The 19,070-nt window shown below is 41.4% G+C and overlaps 1 protein-coding gene across 1 annotated transcript; it reads right to left on the bottom strand.

Annotated features, from left to right (window-relative positions):
• Positions 1-5,303: 5,303 nt before the first annotated feature.
• LOC139443526 (uncharacterized) lies at positions 5,304-18,862 on the bottom strand. Its single transcript, XM_071224512.1, has 6 exons — positions 18,584-18,862; positions 11,721-11,905; positions 10,733-10,802; positions 7,810-7,875; positions 6,898-7,031; positions 5,304-5,645 (listed from the first exon to the last, which is right to left on the bottom strand). Exons 2-6 carry the CDS (start codon positions 11,830-11,832, stop codon positions 5,413-5,415), a joined length of 615 nt encoding a protein of 204 aa, XP_071080613.1. The 5' UTR covers positions 11,833-11,905; positions 18,584-18,862; the 3' UTR covers positions 5,304-5,412.
• Between the last annotated feature and the right edge of the window lie 208 nt (positions 18,863-19,070).

The following is a 19,070-nucleotide window of genomic DNA, read 5'->3' as shown; positions in this document are numbered from 1 at the left end:
TGTTAATCTTGGTAGAATCTGTCTGTGCACAGCATACAAATATCTGTGCTAAGAAGCTGATTGGCTTAGAGTCTATATGTCAATGGATGTAGGTCACGGTTACAGTGTAACTGAAAGGGTCGTTGTCGACACAGGTACAACAGATATGTACCCCAGGTACGTGTCTGTATAGAGAAATGTACCCGAGACCAAATTAGAATACAGAAACGTTACTGGTACCCGAAACGGCGGACGCGTCCATATTTCCCAACCCGAAACTGGTCCATATCCATGTTGTAGCTCCTGTTCGCCTGATTACGAGTGCATGCTACTTCTACACGATCCTTTGCCTAGAGCTCCCTATCCTTGCGTACTATTACGACCTTGTCAAAGTCATTCAACTTCAGAAGACAATCCAAACGTTTCTCCTGACGAACGCTTACTGTCATGTTGAATTTAACCGCGGTTTGGCAAACAGGAAGTGACGAATACCTTAAAAAACGGTTACAGGTATTGCACCCTGCGGTAGAATGGACTCATCCTAGATTTCGTTTCTTTTTTTATTTTGGCTGTGGTACATTTTTGTAGTATCTGTGCCGACAACGGCACCTTGAGCTACAGCGTAGGACAAGAAACTGATCTTCAGTTGTTGATGATGATGATGATGATCTGTCAGAAGTGAGCAAGGACAAACACTCCATGAACAGTAGTCGGCATGCTTCAATGCATTAACCACATGTAGATGTACACAGTTTTGTGTAGGTGTGTTCATGACAATGGAGTGTGCAGTATTGAGTGTGTTGTGTAGGAGCAGTTATGGGGTGTTTGTAAAAAGACAAACGTGTCCTACAATTATGTTCTTCAAATGAAGATAATGTTTTCATGTTACTGAATTGATTTAAATGTTCTTTATCCTACAATGATAATCGTGTTCAGTAGTGTATATATCTATGGTTCTTATGTCAATTCGGCTCCCAAAACACATTGGCTCCTTGGCTCCGCATTTTAATAAGTTGGTGCAGACATGAAGCACAGGTGTTGTGAATTAACAATATTTTATTTCAGGATCAGACTTTTCGTTTGTTTTGCTCATCTGTAAAAAATGTTTTTAGTGCACTGTATTTTTGCTGATAGATTTATTTTTATTTTTCCCACCCTAATGTTAACAAGAGGGAGATAGAACCCTGTGAAAATGTATCAGTTTAATCAAGTCTTTTACAGAATTCTTGGTTTCTAAAATGGACTGTCACTGTTTTAAGAAGTTGGTGGGTACATCATATTGTCACTGACCTGAGGTCTCCAGGGCGACAGTGTGGGACTCAAAAGGCCGACCTCAGCTTTTAACTGGACGTAGTATTTCAAAATATTGTCATTTTAGTAAGAAGTATATGAAGTTTAATTCATTAGTGTTAACAAATAGCAAGAACATACACAGAAAGAAAGAACTTTATTTACAATTCTATGTGAGTATTGTACACATTACATCAACTTGTTTGTGACTTTAAAAGAAAGTGCTGGTTTGAAAACACAAGGCTCTTCTGGACCTAACTTGGTAGACTATCACATTTGAGGATGTTCTGTAAATTACGCTATGGGCCTTCACCATCAAGCTGTAGGGTAGTTACCCTGATCATGTTCAGTTCCCTGACGGCCACATGCCCATGTTAAAGTACTGTATTTGCCGTATTAAGCGCCCTGCTCATACCCTGACACATTTCGAGACCAATCGGTAAGTAATCCTTATAAGCGCCCCTACTAAGTCCGCAAATTTGTATGACAGTCCGTATTTTCTTGCGTACATGAAATACTTTTTTACAGAAAACAGCAGAATAGAAGTGGAATATAGTTGCCAAGTAACTATTATCCAAAGCATATATTACTTTCAACAATGTTTTTTTTTTTAAACTAGGTTGTTCTCCACTGCCCATCTCGACAACACATTTAACAAGCTGGTATAATAAGCTCTCCCTTTGTCAATATGTCTTAGCACCGGGGGCGCTTTTTACGGCATATATGGTACTGGAGCTAGGGCATTCACGTCACTATTGTTTTGTTAAAAAATGAATTTTCACCTGAGATGCTAACCATTACGGTTTGGGTGGAATTATTATGATCATGATGATACTTTGAAAAAAAATATTCTTTGAATACGATAAAATGAAATATATTACGATAAATAAATTAAAGTTTCCATGAATGCAGGGATACTGTCAAAACATGGTATCAGAAGGTTTTGTTTGGTTTAACCTACAAAACAAAGTTAGGGATCAAATATTTGGGGGGGATATGTTTTTGGTAGCGAAGACTGAGCACACACTTTCAGAGACATATCCCTAATATTATTATCCCTATCTTTGTAGATATATCATTTGACACGTCCAGAACAGAACGTTGAAATAGACAAGGATCCTCTTCTACTTGTGTGTGGCACGCTAATGTAGACTTACTGTAGGTCTCCTTTTTCATTTATTTACAATCTTGTCCCATAGACTTAGCAAGAAATCAATCACATGCATATCAATTTGAAAGACGTGTATTTGTATAACAAAATGTAGAAAGGGTTTAAAGCTTTATATACCCAAGAAACGAGTTTCACAGTAGATTTACACAGACGGAAGTAATGCTTGAATCTGCACTTGGACTTAATCACTGGTGCATATGGATGTAATTGACCTGTGATGTGCCAAATGTTTTATTAATAAATATGATGTCAGTAACAAACAATGAGACTGGGTTCGTCTGTTCCTGAGACTTGGCACATCACCAGAACCCGCTTGTCCAAAGTGACCTCAGCGCTACAACTATTGGTTGTCGTATGTTAAAGTATGGACGTTACAATAGTCTCAGAGCTGAGCTGGTTTTGTGCAACTTGGCCCAGGGGTTACGTCTGTCATCTGCAGAGCCAAACCGGATATAATTTCAAGTGTACCTGACTTACATGAGACAATGGTCGGGTTTCCAAATATGAAAATGTGTCCATCTCGGGACAAGGGAAATTAGACCCAGTGTACAACAAAAATCTACAGTACGCTACTACGCTTATAACGAACACGTTTATGAGGGACCTACGGATATAACGAACTGTATTTTTTGGTCCCGGCCATTTTCTGTATATATGCTTATAACGAACCCCGGTTATAATAAAATAATATTATTTGCCCCTTTGCGCTCGTTTTAACCGTAGTTTGCAGCATCTATCAAATACAGTAATGTTACATTGCAAGACAGGAAAGTGAGCCCCAATGTTCTAACAGAATATGAAGTGTGGTTATACATATGTCTTCCTTCACCCTCTGGATTAACTTGATTGTTGTAAATGAACAAAACAATTACATTCTTTACAAAAGTAAAGTTGTTAACCAAAACAAGGCCATCAGCGAGTGCTGAAATGTGTTGTGAAGTGTTCTTACAATTGAGATCAGGGTGTTACTGTAGCTTACATCTGTACGACCGTGTGTCTTACTGATGGCAGAGATTGGGTATCCCCGTATTAGAAGAGATCCCCGATCTGGATGAATGCCTGCGATGGTATCCCAACAGCGTGGATCATTCACATTATCAATCACTGGATTGTCTGGTCTAGGCTCGATTGCTTCCACACCGGAGTCATATAGCTTGAATATTGCGTTGCGGCCTTAAACATTCATAGGCTATGACTGTGATTATGTGAAGACTTGACATATATGGATTCAGTATTCTTCCAGGAATGAACAAGATACCCAAGGACCACAATATCAGGTAAAAAAATTATAAAAGGTTGAAAATCTACTAAAACAAGGTAGTTATAAAAGAAAGTGGGAAAAGTCATATGCAGATAAAACGTCCATCCTTAGAAAACACCGAATCCTGGGGTGAAGGTCACTCCATATTCCCCAACCGTGTGATATTTGTTGCTCTGAGAACGTTACCATACACAGTCTGCAAAGTCGGTTATGAAGGATGTGACTTGTACCCGTTGCCACAGTCTCGTAGAGGAGCTACGTCCACCGCGTGGTACCATTCAGTCCACATTGCCACCTTCAAAGCACGGCGCACCTTTGTCCATAACTTGAGGCAAACTATCCATGGCCTCAAATAACGGCGAACACCTTGCTGTATGTGAACACTCTTAGGGTCGACGCATCACAACTTCCCTCCACATTCCACAAATGTCTAATCTCTCAAAAGCCCCAGGTCTTTTATCGAACTGGTTACATTTCCATTTTATTCAGAATAGGTTTCTCCTAATTTGGATCCGTGACACGCATTTTTCGTTTGCTCTTCATTTATGTTTTCCTATCAGTGAAAAACCATCCATAGCACTCCAAAGAAGAATGGTCCTGGTAGTTAAATCAATGTCTTATGTACAATCACCAACCAACCGGTATTCTGACGCAGTGGTACCTATGTAGCAAACACACGCCCTACCAATGTCGCGGTCAAGACGGGTGGACTATACCCTTGGGCACCTGTAACCTGTAACATCACACACCATTGTCCTCAAGAGATTAATTTATACCGATGTTGATGCACGGGTGACCGACGACCCAATCCTTGTAGTTGTAAGGGGTTTTACAAGTGGTCCACAGTCCATATAGCGTTATGGAATGACATGGGTACCATAAAAGAACGGAAATTCATCACTGCATCATTTGCAAACAGTGCAATCATGTCTTGACTCCTCATTTGATTGAGCACTGATCACAGACACAGAACAAACAAACATTCCTGAATCCATGTTGACCTGCCCTGTGTCAAGACGTGTGTTGTAATCAGCCCATCTCTACAGTAAAGTACGTTTATAACGAACACGCTTATAACGAACTGACGGATATAATAAACTGATTTTTTTGTCCCGACTATTTGCTATAGATATGCTGTATATATGCTTATAACGAACTACGGTTGTAACAAACTAAAGTTAGTGGTCCCTTCGATTTCGTTATAACCGTAGTTTACTGTACTATTCAACACCCTTGTCTCCCTTGCGTCCACGAAATTATTCTAGAGTGACACCTCCCGTATCTACCACCCTCCCTTTCAAGTTTACAATTCCCCCACCCAAACCCCACCCCTCCCCCCCACCCCCTCTCACCCCATCCCTTTCATCAACCATACATTTACGAAAGATGAGCTTGACGTGGGTCAGCCAGCCTCTCTTATGAGTCTCTCTTTCCCCCCCCCCCCCCCCCCCCCCCCGACTCCCTCCTTCCATTACCTGTACATTAGTTCAGTTTGACATTGGTCCCCACTCTCCCTCATATCAAGTTTACAAATTCTCCTCCCTCTCCCCCCTCCCGTCTTCTCTTGACATCCATCCCCCACCCACCCCACCCCACCTTCCATTATCTATTCATTAAGTTCAGCTTGACGCGGGTCTCCCACCCTCCCTCATATCTCAAGTTTACAGCCTGCCCCCTTCCACCACCCACACATCGAGCGCTATGAAGCGGGTCACGGCATCTGCCGCAGCTGTTGAAGGTTCTCCTGCTCCTGCTGCCGACGTTGATACTCCGCCAGGAGACTGTAGTACATGTCGTCGTCGGTTTGAGTGGAGATCTCGTGGGTCACCATGCTCACTGTCGGCGTCGCCGTGCTCACGTAGCGCGTCTCATGCTTGGTGTAGACGATGCCGTACTTGAAGGTCTTCACGATGTACAGACAACCCAGGATGATGAGCAGGAAGCCTGCAAGAAAGAAGCTTGATCAAGCATCCCTGACAGGTGCTGCATCTTCACTTAAGGGAGTGGGAAGAGATTGCCACAGGTTTTACAAAACAATACATTATTGTTCACTGAACATGATGGACCTGATAAAAACATGCTTTGTGACACAAAATAACGCGTAGCAGCCTTTATCGGAAGGATGGGTTAACTTAATCCGGATTACCCAGTCATGGGGACGAGGACTTTTCATGTGTATTCATAGTGACATTCTTCTTCCAGAAGGGGAAAAGGGGACAGTGGGGTTTTCGTTATAACCATACTGCCGATGTATGCTGGCACAAAGACAGGTTACATGATAGTCAGTCCTTCCTGATGGTCACCGTCCAAATACTGTTCATACTAAGAGACCTTTACGATTAATATACCACCATTTGGCAAGTTGGATTATACGATGGATGGATGGATGGATGGATGGATACTTACCGCTGACCATGCCAAACATGATTCTCATGCCGCTGATGAAGGTCGGGATGATGGATGTATGGATCGATGATGGATTGTGTATGGATCGATGATGGATGGATGGGTGGATCGATGATGGATGGGTGGATCGATGATTGATCGATGATGGATGGATGGGTGGATCGATGATGATGGATGGGTGGATCGATGATGGATGGATTGATCGATGATGGATGGATTGATCGATAATGGATGGATGGGTGGATCGATGATGGATGGGTGGATCGATGATGGATGGATGGATGGATTGATCGATAATGGTTGGATTGACGGATGGATGGATTGATCGATGATGGATGGATGGGTGGGTGGGTGGATGGATACGTACCGCTGACCATGCCAAGTATGATTCTCATGCCGCTGATGAAGGTCGGGATGATGATGGATGGATGGATCGATGATGGATGGATGGATCGTGGATGGTTGGATCGATGATGGATGGATGGATGGATCGATTGATGATGTGTGGATGGTTGGATGGAGGATGGGTGGATGGAAAGAAAGGTGGGTGGATGGATGGATGGGTGGGTGGATGGATGGATGGGTGGGTGGATGGATGGATGGGTGGGTTGGTGGATGGATGGATGGATGATTGGATGGGTGGATGGATGGATGGGTGGGTGGGTGGGTGGGTGGGTGGATGGATGGATGGATGGATCGATGATGGTTGGATGGGTGGATGGATGGGTGGATGGATGGATGATTGGATTGGTGGGTGGGTGGGTGGATGGATGGATGGATGGATACGTACCGCTGACCATGCCAAGTATGATCCTCATGCCGCTGATGAAGGTCGGGATGGACAGAGCCAGGTAAAGGATGCCCTTCTTCCAGTTGTCCACCCACATCATGATGGACCAGCACTTGCAGCAGCATCCTTCACGTCTACAACGACAACCACATCACCGGTTACATTAGCACTGGAGTGAGTTGGGTTTAACGTCGCTTGTAACATTATTCCAGTTATATCGCGGCGTGTCAGCTTAATGTGGGAGGAAAGCCCGAAGTGATGCAGGTCTCAGACGTTTACCACTTCGGTGAAACCCACGAGCACGGGTAAGGTGCTGACAAACCTAGAAACATAATCGGGGCGAACCGGGATTCGAACCCACAATCATAGGTTTCTGGCGTGCCCAAGGGACGCAACTCTGCACAGCGAATCGCGGCGCCTTAGACGATTGGGCGACCCGTGCCCCCATCAACACGTGGAGGGTATTCGGGTAAAATAACAGAGCGTAGCCATCAGTTCTGTGCTTATTTAGTACAAAATACTTTTAAATGTATACATTTGAGTTATGAACTTGTTACGAGAGCAGCGCTGTAAAGAAAATACTATTGTTAGTGAATAAATAAGTGAGTGAATGTGGTTTGACGCCGCTTTAGACACCAGGGGAACACTAGTTGTGTGTGTGACACATTTATCCATAGGGGAATCAAACCCGGTCTTTGGCTAATCATTCCATCACGACACCACTGGGCTACCCCCTGTAGAGATAGTGTATTTAATACCAGAACGGTTGGTCCTGAAGCGATGCAGTTAGTGTTAGAAAATATTGCTTGTGCTAGAGATAAACGACTGATACTACATATGTGCAATATCATTCATAACTTCTTGTATACATTGTATATTCTTCCAGAAAACACAAAGTCTTCTATTACTTACAGACAACAGGCTGACTTGTCAAAGAACCAGGTTATTTCATACCAAGTAACCAAAACGCCGGCTCCTCTGAAAAAATACAGGTCTGCTGATATTATAAGAGATTCACGTTGTTTCAACGCGCCAGAAGGTATCTAGAGTATGGAATCCTGGAAGGGACACTGTCACGGTGTCGCATAAAACAGACAAAAAGTGTCAAAATTAACCAAACATTTTGGTCATTTGTCGCATTGTCGCGCTTTGTTGGTTAATTTTGACACCTTTGCTTGTTTTTGTAAGGGCGACAATGAGACAACGCGACAATGTCCTTTCTAGGATTCCACACTAGAGAGCTCATTGAATTTCAGTTTTTTTAGGCGGTTTTCAGTAAATGTCGGTAAAAAATAGCATGTCTGAATATATTATATATTTATATTGATCCTCTGTGGTGATGAATGCGTTTCGGGTCAAACTAACAGAAAATATTGATGACTCATGCACAATCACAACGGCAACTGCCGGGCAAAAGAGAGTATACCCCCATGTTTGATCTTGGCTAGTCTTAAGTGTGCAGTGTTTCGGCGATATTTTTCAGCCTAGTACCGTTTTGATAACATTTTTTTTATTTTCTGATATTTTCTTTGGTGTATACTATCATTTGCCCGACGGTTTATTCTAAAATACAGTGTCTATGTCCTGCTTGACCACAACACATGTTTTGTTTTGGTCTTCTGAATCTCGTATGTCATCGGAATAGTAGACAGACAAGCGCGTGTAGTAGTTTCATAGACAGTGACACAATAGACACGGGAGCCGGAGAATGGCAATTTTTGCTGGACAGTTGGGTGTGTGAATAATGAGTGAGTTTGGTTTTACGCCGCTTTTTGCAATATTCCTGCAATATCACGGCAGGGGACACCGGAAATGGGCTCCTCACATTGTACCCATGTGGAGAATCGAACCCGGGTCTTAGGCGTGACGAGCGAACGCTTTTACCTCTTGGCTATACCAAATTCGATTATTCACAGACCGTTGTCATATAGATGGACAATTGCCGAGTGCGGCGTTAAACAACAAACAAACAAACAATCAAACACATGCTTATAACATTCAAAAGATTCATAATAAGGGATAAACAATAAAAAAACACATTGGCACTTGTAGATAATATACAAGTCTTGTTGTGTTTAATTGTTCTGGTAGTTGACCCAATTTAATTATTATTCCTTCGGTGAACCAATAGCTGCTCTCCCATCTGACATTGAAAACAACATACCAACGACCTTTCGCCAGTGCAGGAGCCGATACACTGAATGGTTAAAATGACAAATAGATCTTGAGACAGCTGCAGCTCGATTGCTACAAACAGACATCACTAGGCATGCGGAGGTGTGTGTCACATAAGTGTACGCACATCTGCCTGCACACTGGTATCGGTAAATACATTAATTGCTTCTATGGTAAGACTTTTAAGAATCGATCTCTGGCATTTGACGGGATTGGCTGATTCGTCCACCTGATGAATGGCAGCCAATCCGTTTCCTATTGGATGAATATCTGATTTTCGCCCTTAATAGCGTCACGTGACCTGTGTAACACGCTGCGCGTGAATATGCTGGTTGAATATTTGCTTAACGCCGCGTCAGCAACTTCAAGATATTCCCGCAGCGTGTTGCATATTACCACTCGCTCGCATTGTGTAGTGTGGTCACAATACGAGCTCTGTGTTAAGATATAATTACAGATAAATAGTACTATTATAAACAATTGGATCTAGTTCAATAAAATAATGAATAGCAAGTAATAACATAGGAGCGATGTATCATCTGATAGTGCTATGTGAATGCATGGCTATGATCTGTAGGTGTCTGTACGGATTATATTACAGAGTGCGACTGAACTGCTGGTTGCATCATTTGAAATGACTATGGGTTTAGGTACGGTGGACTTAGAAGGGGCGGTCGGGTAGCCTTGTGGTTAAAGCGTTCGCCCGTCCCGCCGAAGACCCGGGTTCGATTCCCGACATGGGTACAATGTGTGAAGCCCATTTTTGGTGTCCCCCGCCATGATATTGCTTGAATATTGCTCAAAGCGGCGTAAAACCACACTCCCCCACTCATTTAGTGTAGAGTAAAACAGTTCAGGCAATTGGTTTCTGTTTGTGACGACATCAAGGCTCCAGTCATTGGATGACGTAATCGGGCGAATGTATACAGTCCTGTCGGCTAGGGAGACTAAAGAAGTTGTCGGTTTGCAAAACAAGTAGCGGACACTGAGATGTGGAGGTATGGTGAAATATGTGGCGACATAGGTCTGTGTAGTAGTAGTGAGTGAGTATGGTTTTACGCCGCTTTTAGCAATATTCCAGCAATATCACGGCGGGGGACACCAGAAATGGGCTGTAGTAGTAGTAGTAGTAGTAGTAGTAGTGGTAGTGGTAGTAGTAAATTTAGTAGTGAACGTAGCAGTGGACGTAGTAGTAGTAGTAGTAGTAGTAGTAGTAGTAATAGTAGTAGTAGTAGTGGACGTAGTAGTAGTAGTAGTTTAGTAAATATAGTAGTAGTAGTAGTAGTAGTAGTAGTAGTAGGAGTAGTAGTAGTAGTAAATGTAGTAGTAGAAGTAGTAGTAGTCGTAGTAGTAAATATAGTTGTAGTAGTATAATTTGTTTGATGTTTAACATCACACTAAGCAAGAAGTATTTGTTGTAACAGCATATATTTTATATAAAACTATCGTCCTTACGTCGTCCTCACAAGATGACCTCAGTAAATCCACATACCCAGGGTACCCGGATGACTCACAGTAGCGCCATCTGTTTACGTACGTAGCACGACAACACGGACGGAAGGAAGTCGACTATAATGGTGATTGGGGTAAACTCTGAGAAGTTGTTGTCACTGTTTACGCCAGCTACAAGTTGGGGAGTTTGGCGTAACTGTCTACTTACACGAGGTACCAGCCCACGTAGTACTGGTCATGACCGGATTGTATGGTCGTCACGGCTCCAGCCCACAGCACTGAAACACAAACAATCTGTACTGTTTACCACCCCTGCTGACAGCCACGCCGTAGAAAAGCCCCCCTGTCTACTATACCTGCAATGGCAGAAGGACCCACTGTCTACTAGTTTGTTTGTTGTTTAACGCCGCACTCAGCAATATTCCAGCTGTATGACGGCGTTCTGTAAATAATCAAGTCTGGACCAGGCAACCCAGTGATTGACATTGGAAGCATAGATCGTCGCAATTAGGATACGATGACATGGATCAACCAGATGAGCGAGCCTGACCATCCGATCCCTTGAGTCGCCTCTTACGACAAGCATAGTCGCGTTTTAAGGCAATCATGGGTTGCTGAAGACCTATTCTACCCCGGATCTTCAGGGTCTATAATAACGGCATGTCTTGGCCGCGATTTCTTCACGAAGTGGGGAAAGTCTTTGATCTACGTCAGCTATAACGGCATGTCTTGGCGCAGGACAAAGACTTGTCCCCTTCTGGAACAAATCGCGGCGCCTCAGACAAAAGGAAAACACAATTACACCGTTATAACGGAAATCCCGCGATACGTTCCGTGATTTCATGTTTATGTGGTTATTCGTTAATCGCTCTGAACGCTGTGTAAAGGGTCTAATGTAGCACGTGCATTACTCAGCAAACGGGTCCCACAGTCTGGGGCGAGGCCCCAGAGTACTATACCTGCAATGGTAGAGAGGCCCACAGTCTATTATACCTGCAACGGTAGAGAGGTCCACAGTATACTATACCTGCAATGGTTGAGAGGCCCACGGTCTACTATACCTGCAATGGTGGCGAGGCCCCAGTCTAAAATACCTGCAATGGTAGAGAGGCCCACAGTCCACTATACCTGCAATGGTAGAGAGGCCCACAGTCCACTATACCTGCAAATGTGGCGAGGTCCACAGTCTACTATACCTGCAATGGTGGCGAGGCCCCACAATCTGCAGATGATGGTGATATTGGCCAGGAAGAATGGTTCTCGAGCATAGCCCCCGGATGTGTTGCCATGGAGAGGCTGTTTCTCCATGCTGTTGCTGTTGTCTCACTTGCTGTTGGCCTTGGTATACACACCGGTAGTGTAGCCATTAGGGGTTACATTTCTGAAGCACCAATTAATGTAGGAATGTATGATAACAAATAAATCAAGTGACCAAACATTCGGGAAATGGCGCATTCTTAATAAGATTATCAGGCAATTAGTTTACTACAATATTTAAAACATTATGACTGACAACGTGGTCAGGTGATATGTTATTGATGGTGTTCAATAACACCTGACATTGTTATCCTTCTACATACAAGCACCTGCCACACCCAGACTTCTGACAACGTGGTGAGGTGGCATGTGATAGATACTGTTCAATAACACCTGACATTGTTATCCTTCTACATACAAGCACCTGCCACACCCAGACTTCTGACAACGTGGTGAGGTGGCATGTGATAGATACTGTTCAATAACACCTGACAGTGGTATCCTTCTACGTACAAGCACCTGCCACACCCAGACTTCTGACTGACAACGTGGTGAGGTGGCATGTGATAGATACTTTTCAATAACACCTGACATTGTTGTAACATTCTGGTTGCTGCATCTACTTTCACTGCCATCATCATTTACATATATATTGGAGAACATGTAAAAAATTATTGACGTAATTTATGCACATACGTGTTTTTCAATATCAAATCTGCCTTGTGTAAGTCATTCCTATACATCAGTTATTGTGTGCCATCACATTTGAATAATTGGAATTCGATTGAAGACTGTTATAAACACCATCTTGATAAAGTCATTGTTTTGAGTTTCAAACGTGAATCAATGGCATCAGTATCAGTGATGCTGGTTTGACCCCCGTAGTTGACGTAGGTGTACAGTTATGGCTAGGAGTATACAAGCTGTTGGAGTTGAGCAGGAGGAAGTGAAAACACATAGAACAGTATTGCTTCCCACCATTCGCCATGATCTGTACCAATCTCAGAATTCAAACAATTCCATGGTCGATTCACATGGTTGCACAATGTGTGGACCAAATTCTTAATGTACCAACTATGTGGACTGTTGTTGAAAGCTGCGGAAAATTCTATAGAAATTTACACATGCCTGTAATTATCATCATCATCATCACTGCAGTCACATATACTCTTAGCGTCGCCTGAGAACCATAATGTCCTATCTCAACCTTTACAAGTTTTGGGTTAATAATATTTTAGAATTTGAAGTGTTGTATAATAGTAACTTAGAAGTAATATGCATTTATTTCACATAAAAAAACAAATACAAATCAAGTTATATGGTTTTTTTAAGCAAAAGTAATTATTCATCTTGTCATTTAGAGATAAATGTTATTTTTATGTGTGAGTACCAATGAAGTTTGGATATTTGTTTTCAGATCCACACTGTTCTATCTCCATAAGTAAATTCTGGACCAAATTCTGGTCATTATGTAGGAATTCGTTTCAACTCACTGACAGGTAGTTAACATAGTTTTGGCTTCAAATGGGCGGACATCCCAGTTGGTAAATTTAGTCACCCTTTATCGCCCCTGGAAAGATACTCGCTAAGGGAGGGAATAAGTAATTCTTTGCAAGATTCTTAGGGATTTTTAAGGGACTTTTCTTTCTTTAAATATTGTTTAAAAAACAAGAAATTGTCCTGAGTGCCTTGTCCGTCAAAATACAATGTTGGCTGGACATGCTAGTCATTCTGAGTTTCCTGAAGAAAACAGTTTATTAAAAACTGAATTTGTGAACTCCAGTGCTCTCCAGGTAATATAAACTGCCAGGAAAAAGAAAGTATACAAAAGTATTGCCCCAAACATTAAAAACGTTACTTTGAAAACAGTTGCGTGTGAGACATACATTGATATGCATGTACTGTCGCCTATGATACCCGTATCAAATACATCACCACGGAATAACCATGTCTTGTTTGTTTTATATTTAGCCACTATCAACAAACATGGGTGTATAATTTCTTTTGCTCGGCAGTTTACATGCCTGGGCCAGGGCGGATACAGCATTTTTAAAAGGGAGGGGTCCAAAACATCAAAATTCTCTCTGAGAGAGGCACAGAAGGGACATAACTCGTAATAGCCACTGGTGGCGCTACGATCGAGCCCTGGAAGTCCAGCCTAGTTCGGCAAGGGTGGAAACCTGACTTTTAAAGTCAGATAACGTCCTGCCTCGGGATCGATCCATATGTAATTGTTCTGTTATTTTATTTTTTTTAAAAACACCCCAAGCGTTTGTGCCGCTCAAAATATTAGACATTCGGTAAGTTGTTAAGTGGACATGAGTCGACAGGGCTTACTGTTCGCCCCCAGAAACTTTCATACAGCTGACAGCCATCCAGTGTGTTTGGATATGTCAGACTAATTAAAACCACTTACACGATACATACTGGTGAATTGTGTCATTATATGTGGCGTGCACACACTTTTCACCTCCCTCACTGAAAGCTTACATTCAGAAAAGCAAAAGGTTATGCAGAGACAAGAACAAGTTTGTTTGATGTAATAATAATAATAATAATAATAATAATAACAACAACAATAATAATAATTATAATAATAATAATAAGTGCATACGTCCAGACACAATGTGTGCTCGAAGCGCATTTTTATTGCCATAGTTCATAGGTCAGTGTGCACTCGCTTTTCATTCTCAGCTCCCTAGGGAGTATTCAATCCATGCTGCCTTTAAGTCACATTGCCATCTCATCTTACCGGGTACCTATTTACTGCTGGGTGTGAACTCAAATGTACTTGTGTCTTGTGTCAGATTATCTAAAGATGAAACGGACTCCGAGCCGACCAGTCTATGTTTTAGCCCCTTAATGCCGAGCGCCAGGCAGTGTAACAACAAGTACCATCTGATAACGTCTTATGGCATGACGCGGCGGGGATCGAACCCATGACCTTCGCTCTCCGGGCAGACGCTCTCCGGGCAGACGCTCTACTACTACGGAGGCGATCTCTATTATATTTACGACACGGGGATAATAATCTATGTGCATAAACTATGAGTGATGTTTCGTTAAAATAGAATGACAAAACACGTGAAACTGTTGATGAATTATTATTAGTCATATCCCTACAGATGTTGCTAATTGACACAATCCACGGTTCAGAAACCCGTTCCGCAGAGTGAGTTTAATGATATAGGGCTGGGACGTACTTGTTATAGAAACTGCACCAACCATCGCTTTTTGGAGTGAGTAGAGTTTTAATGTCAGTAGCGGAATAGGCTTCACACATTGCACTTTTAAATGCAATAACACGTGATGGGCGAAAGTTTTCACAATAGATTACTGTAATTTATTACTTGCCCGTGAAGAGATGACCCGTTTAATAAACATACAGCTTTATTACACATTGTGTAATACCAAAACGCGTGCTTATGTACTCTCGGAACACGTTTCACGAACAAATATTGAAAGCTCTCAACATCCCTTGGCTTATTCAACGACATTGCGTGTGGAGATGATAGATCACTGAGAGGAGCTTATGCACACTCGATGACCCCAGCAACCTTGTTGCTAGGCTGACGTCACATGACATTGTTTCGCCGATGGATCTTGCAACAGAATTCCACAAATTACGTCATCGGATATTGTGACGTTATTGTAAACTTTGAGGTGCACGGATCCGTTCCACAAGGCGATCGCATTGTAGCGCAACGACAGTCGGTAGTCTAAGTTAAAGTATGTGAGTTGCGATAGTCTTAGCCCTACGATAATTATGTGAATTCTAAAGGTGGACCGTTGTATGGTATTAAATTCATACGTTTCAACTTTTGACGTGTTTGAAGTATTATTCTGATAAAATCAATTGGACTATGCCATGGGTCGTGTTGGTGTCCGCCTATTCATACTCAACAGTATAATTAAAAAAACGTTATAAATGGCAAGTAATGAATAAAATACTAAACTTGCTCCCGTGTAAAACCAATTTTATGTAACTCGTGAATAGTTGTGGTATCTATGAACTAGTCTAATGCAATGTATACTGGAAGTCTATGAACTAGTCTAATGTAATGTATTCTGGAAGTCTATGAACTAGTCTAATGTAATGTATACTGGAAGTCTATGAACTAGACTAATGCAATGTATACTGGAAGTCTATGAACTAGTCTAATGTAATGTATTCTGGAAGTCTATGAACTAGTCTAATGTAATGTATACTGGAAGTCTATGAACTAGTCTAATGTAATGTATACTGGAGGTCTATGAACTAGACTAATGTAATGTATTCTGGAAGTCTATGAACTAGACTAATGTAATGTATACTGGAAGTCTATGAACTAGTCTAATGCAGTGTATACTGGAAGTCTATGAACTAGACTAATGTAATGTATACTGGAAGTCTATGAACTAGTCTAATGTAATGTATACTAGAGGTCTATGAACTAGTCTAATGTAATGTATACTGGAGGTCTATGAACTAGACTAATGTAATGTATACTGGAAGTCTATGAACTAGACTAATGTAATGTATTCTGGAAGTCTATGAACTAGTCTAATGTAATGTATACTAGAGGTCTATGAACTAGTCTAATGTAATGTATACTGGAGGTCTATGAACTAGACTAATGTAATGTATTCTGGAAGTCTATGAACTAGACTAATGTAATGTATACTAGAGGTCTATGAACTAGTCTAATGTAATGTATACTGGAGGTCTATGAACTAGACTAATGTAATGTATACTGGAAGTCTATGAACTAGTCTAATGTAATGTATACTAGAGGTCTATGAACTAGACTAATGTAATGTATACTGGAGGTCTATGAACTAGACTAATGTAATGTATACTAGAGGTCTATGAACTAGTTTAATGTAATGTATACTAGAGGTCTATGAACTAGACTAATGTAATGTATACTAGAGGTCTATGAACTAGTCTAATGTAATGTATTCTGGAAGTCTATGAACTAGACTAATGTAATGTATACTGGAAGTCTATGAACTAGACTAATGTAATGTATTCTGGAAGTCTATGAACTAGTCTAATGTAATGTATACTGGAGGTCTATGAACTAGACTAATGTAATGTATACTGGAGGTCTATGAACTAGTCTAATGTAATGTATACTGGAGGTCTATGAAGTAGACTAATGTAATGTATTCTGGAAGTCTATGAACTAGTCTAATGTAATGTATACTAGAGGTCTATGAACTAGACTAATGTAATGTATACTAGAGGTCTATGAACTAGACTTATGTAATGTATACTGGAAGTCTATGAACTAGTCTAATGTAATGTATTCTGGAAGTCTATGAACTAGTCTAATGTAATGTATACTAGAGGTCTATGAACTAGACTAATGTAATGTATACTAGAGGTCTATGAACTAGACTAATGTAATGTATACTGGAAGTCTATGAACTAGACTAATGTAATGTATTCTGGAAGTCTATGAACTAGTCTAATGTAATGTATACTGGAAGTCTATGAACTAGACTAATGTAATGTATACTGGAGGTCTATGAACTAGTCTAATGTAATGTATACTGGAGGTCTATGAACTAGACTAATGTAATGTATTCTGGAAGTCTATGAACTAGTCTAATGTAATGTATACTAGAGGTCTATGAACTAGACTAATGTAATGTATACTAGAGGTCTATGAACTAGACTAATGTAATGTATACTAGAGGTCTATGAACTAGACTAATGCAATGTATTCTGGAGGTCTATGAACTAGACTAATGTAATGTATACTGGAAGTCTTTGAACTAGACTAATGTAATGTATACTGGAAGTCTATGAACTAGACTAATGTAATGTATACTAGAGGTCTATGAACTAGACTAATGTAATGTATACTGGAAGTCTATGAACTAGACTAATGTAATGTATACTGGAAGTCTATAAACTAGACTAATGTAATGTATACTGGAAGTCTATGAACTAGACTAATGCAATGTAGTGATTAATATCATGAAAACGATCCACGCAACTGGGATACGATGACATGCATCAACCAAGTCAGCGAGTCTGACTACCCGATCCCGTTGGTCGCCTCTTACGACAAGCATAGTCGCCTTTTACGGCAAGCATGGGTTGCTAAAGACCTATTCTACCCCGGATCTTCACGGATCTATAATAACGGCATGTCTTGGCCGCGATTTCTTCACGAAGTGTCGAAAGCCTTTGATCTACGTCAAGCTATTACGGCATGTCTTGGCGCAGGACAAAGATTTTTCCTCCTCTGGAACAAATCGCGGCACCTCAGATGACTGGGCACCCTGTGCCCGTAACAAAAGGAAAACACAATTACTGTGTAACCTTCTTAGTCCGGACACCGTTATAACGGAAACCCCGCGATACGGTCCGTGACTTCATGCTTATGTGGTTATCCGTTAATAGCTTTGAAAGCTGTCGGGCAATTACTGTATGTGTAACGGACGTGCAGAGGTGCAGGATATGTGCCTTTCGACATAATTGGGGTGAGTCACACCACAAATGGAAAGGGTCGCACCACCACAAATTTAAAACTGTCAAACACTTGAGTGAACGAATGAATATGTTTTTACGCCGCTTTTAGCAATATTTCAGCAATAAGTATATTATGTATAGTGACATATATTCGAGGCCCCCTGTAATAGTTCCGGTCCGTGAATGTCTTTCACAATGGTGTTCAATACACAGCTACTAATGTCAGTGTACGTTCAATACCACTGACCTATTTCACAAATACTGTTGCTGATTCTGAAAATGTTTCAAAGGATCTTCGTGGTGAAATATTAAACACACAACACAACAAACATTTACCTGCGATGCGCGGTACATCCTGCCAATGAAATGTCACAAACACAACGAAGGCTTGAAAACTGTCACTCTCCGCCTACAAGCTGTCGTCTGCTCAACCGTCGCCAATTATCTTGCATTCCTCACCGCGATTAAGTGGGATTAATTATCGTAATATTCTCCATATATAGATGCAACGTGTAGTCCAGAGCTAGTGATAGGCAACTCAGTGCGTTGTTTCAGTGTTAATTAGCTAGCTGAACAAACTTCCTAAATGTCTATGCGAGGTTGCCCACGCTCAGCAACAGGTGGCCCACAAATGGCGCAGAACGGGGAAAATATATGCCTCACAAACAGATCGATACCTCAATTCCACCAGGTCCACTGTCGCTATTTAGAATGGATCGGTGACCCTGACATCATATCAGTCGCACACGTGTTGCCGCAGCGTTAATGTATATGCATATATAGATATTGCTTCTATGCATGTTTTTGTGTTGTGCTGTATCGT

This window comes from Haliotis cracherodii, unplaced genomic scaffold (assembly GCF_022045235.1).
Source record: "Haliotis cracherodii isolate W230 unplaced genomic scaffold, xgHalCrac1.p SCAF_5, whole genome shotgun sequence".
Lineage (NCBI taxonomy): Eukaryota > Metazoa > Mollusca > Gastropoda > Lepetellida > Haliotidae > Haliotis > Haliotis cracherodii.
The sequence above is the reverse complement of the archived record's forward strand: the minus strand, read 5'-3'. Positions and strand labels throughout refer to the sequence as shown.

What these genes read in the sequence shown, in the direction of transcription:
- LOC139443526 (XM_071224512.1), bottom strand. Translation starts at nt 11,832, where the DNA reads ATGGAGAAACAGCCTCTCCATGGCAACACATCCGGGGGCTATGCTCGA. An exon ending in GGGCCTCGCCACCATTGCAG is followed by an intron (nt 10,803 to 11,720) that starts GTATAGTAGACT and finishes TTTGTGTTTCAG; the next exon opens with TGCTGTGGGCTGGAGCCGTG. An exon ending in TACGTGGGCTGGTACCTCGT is followed by an intron (nt 7,876 to 10,732) that starts GTAAGTAGACAG and finishes GTATTTTTTCAG; the next exon opens with AGGAGCCGGCGTTTTGGTTA.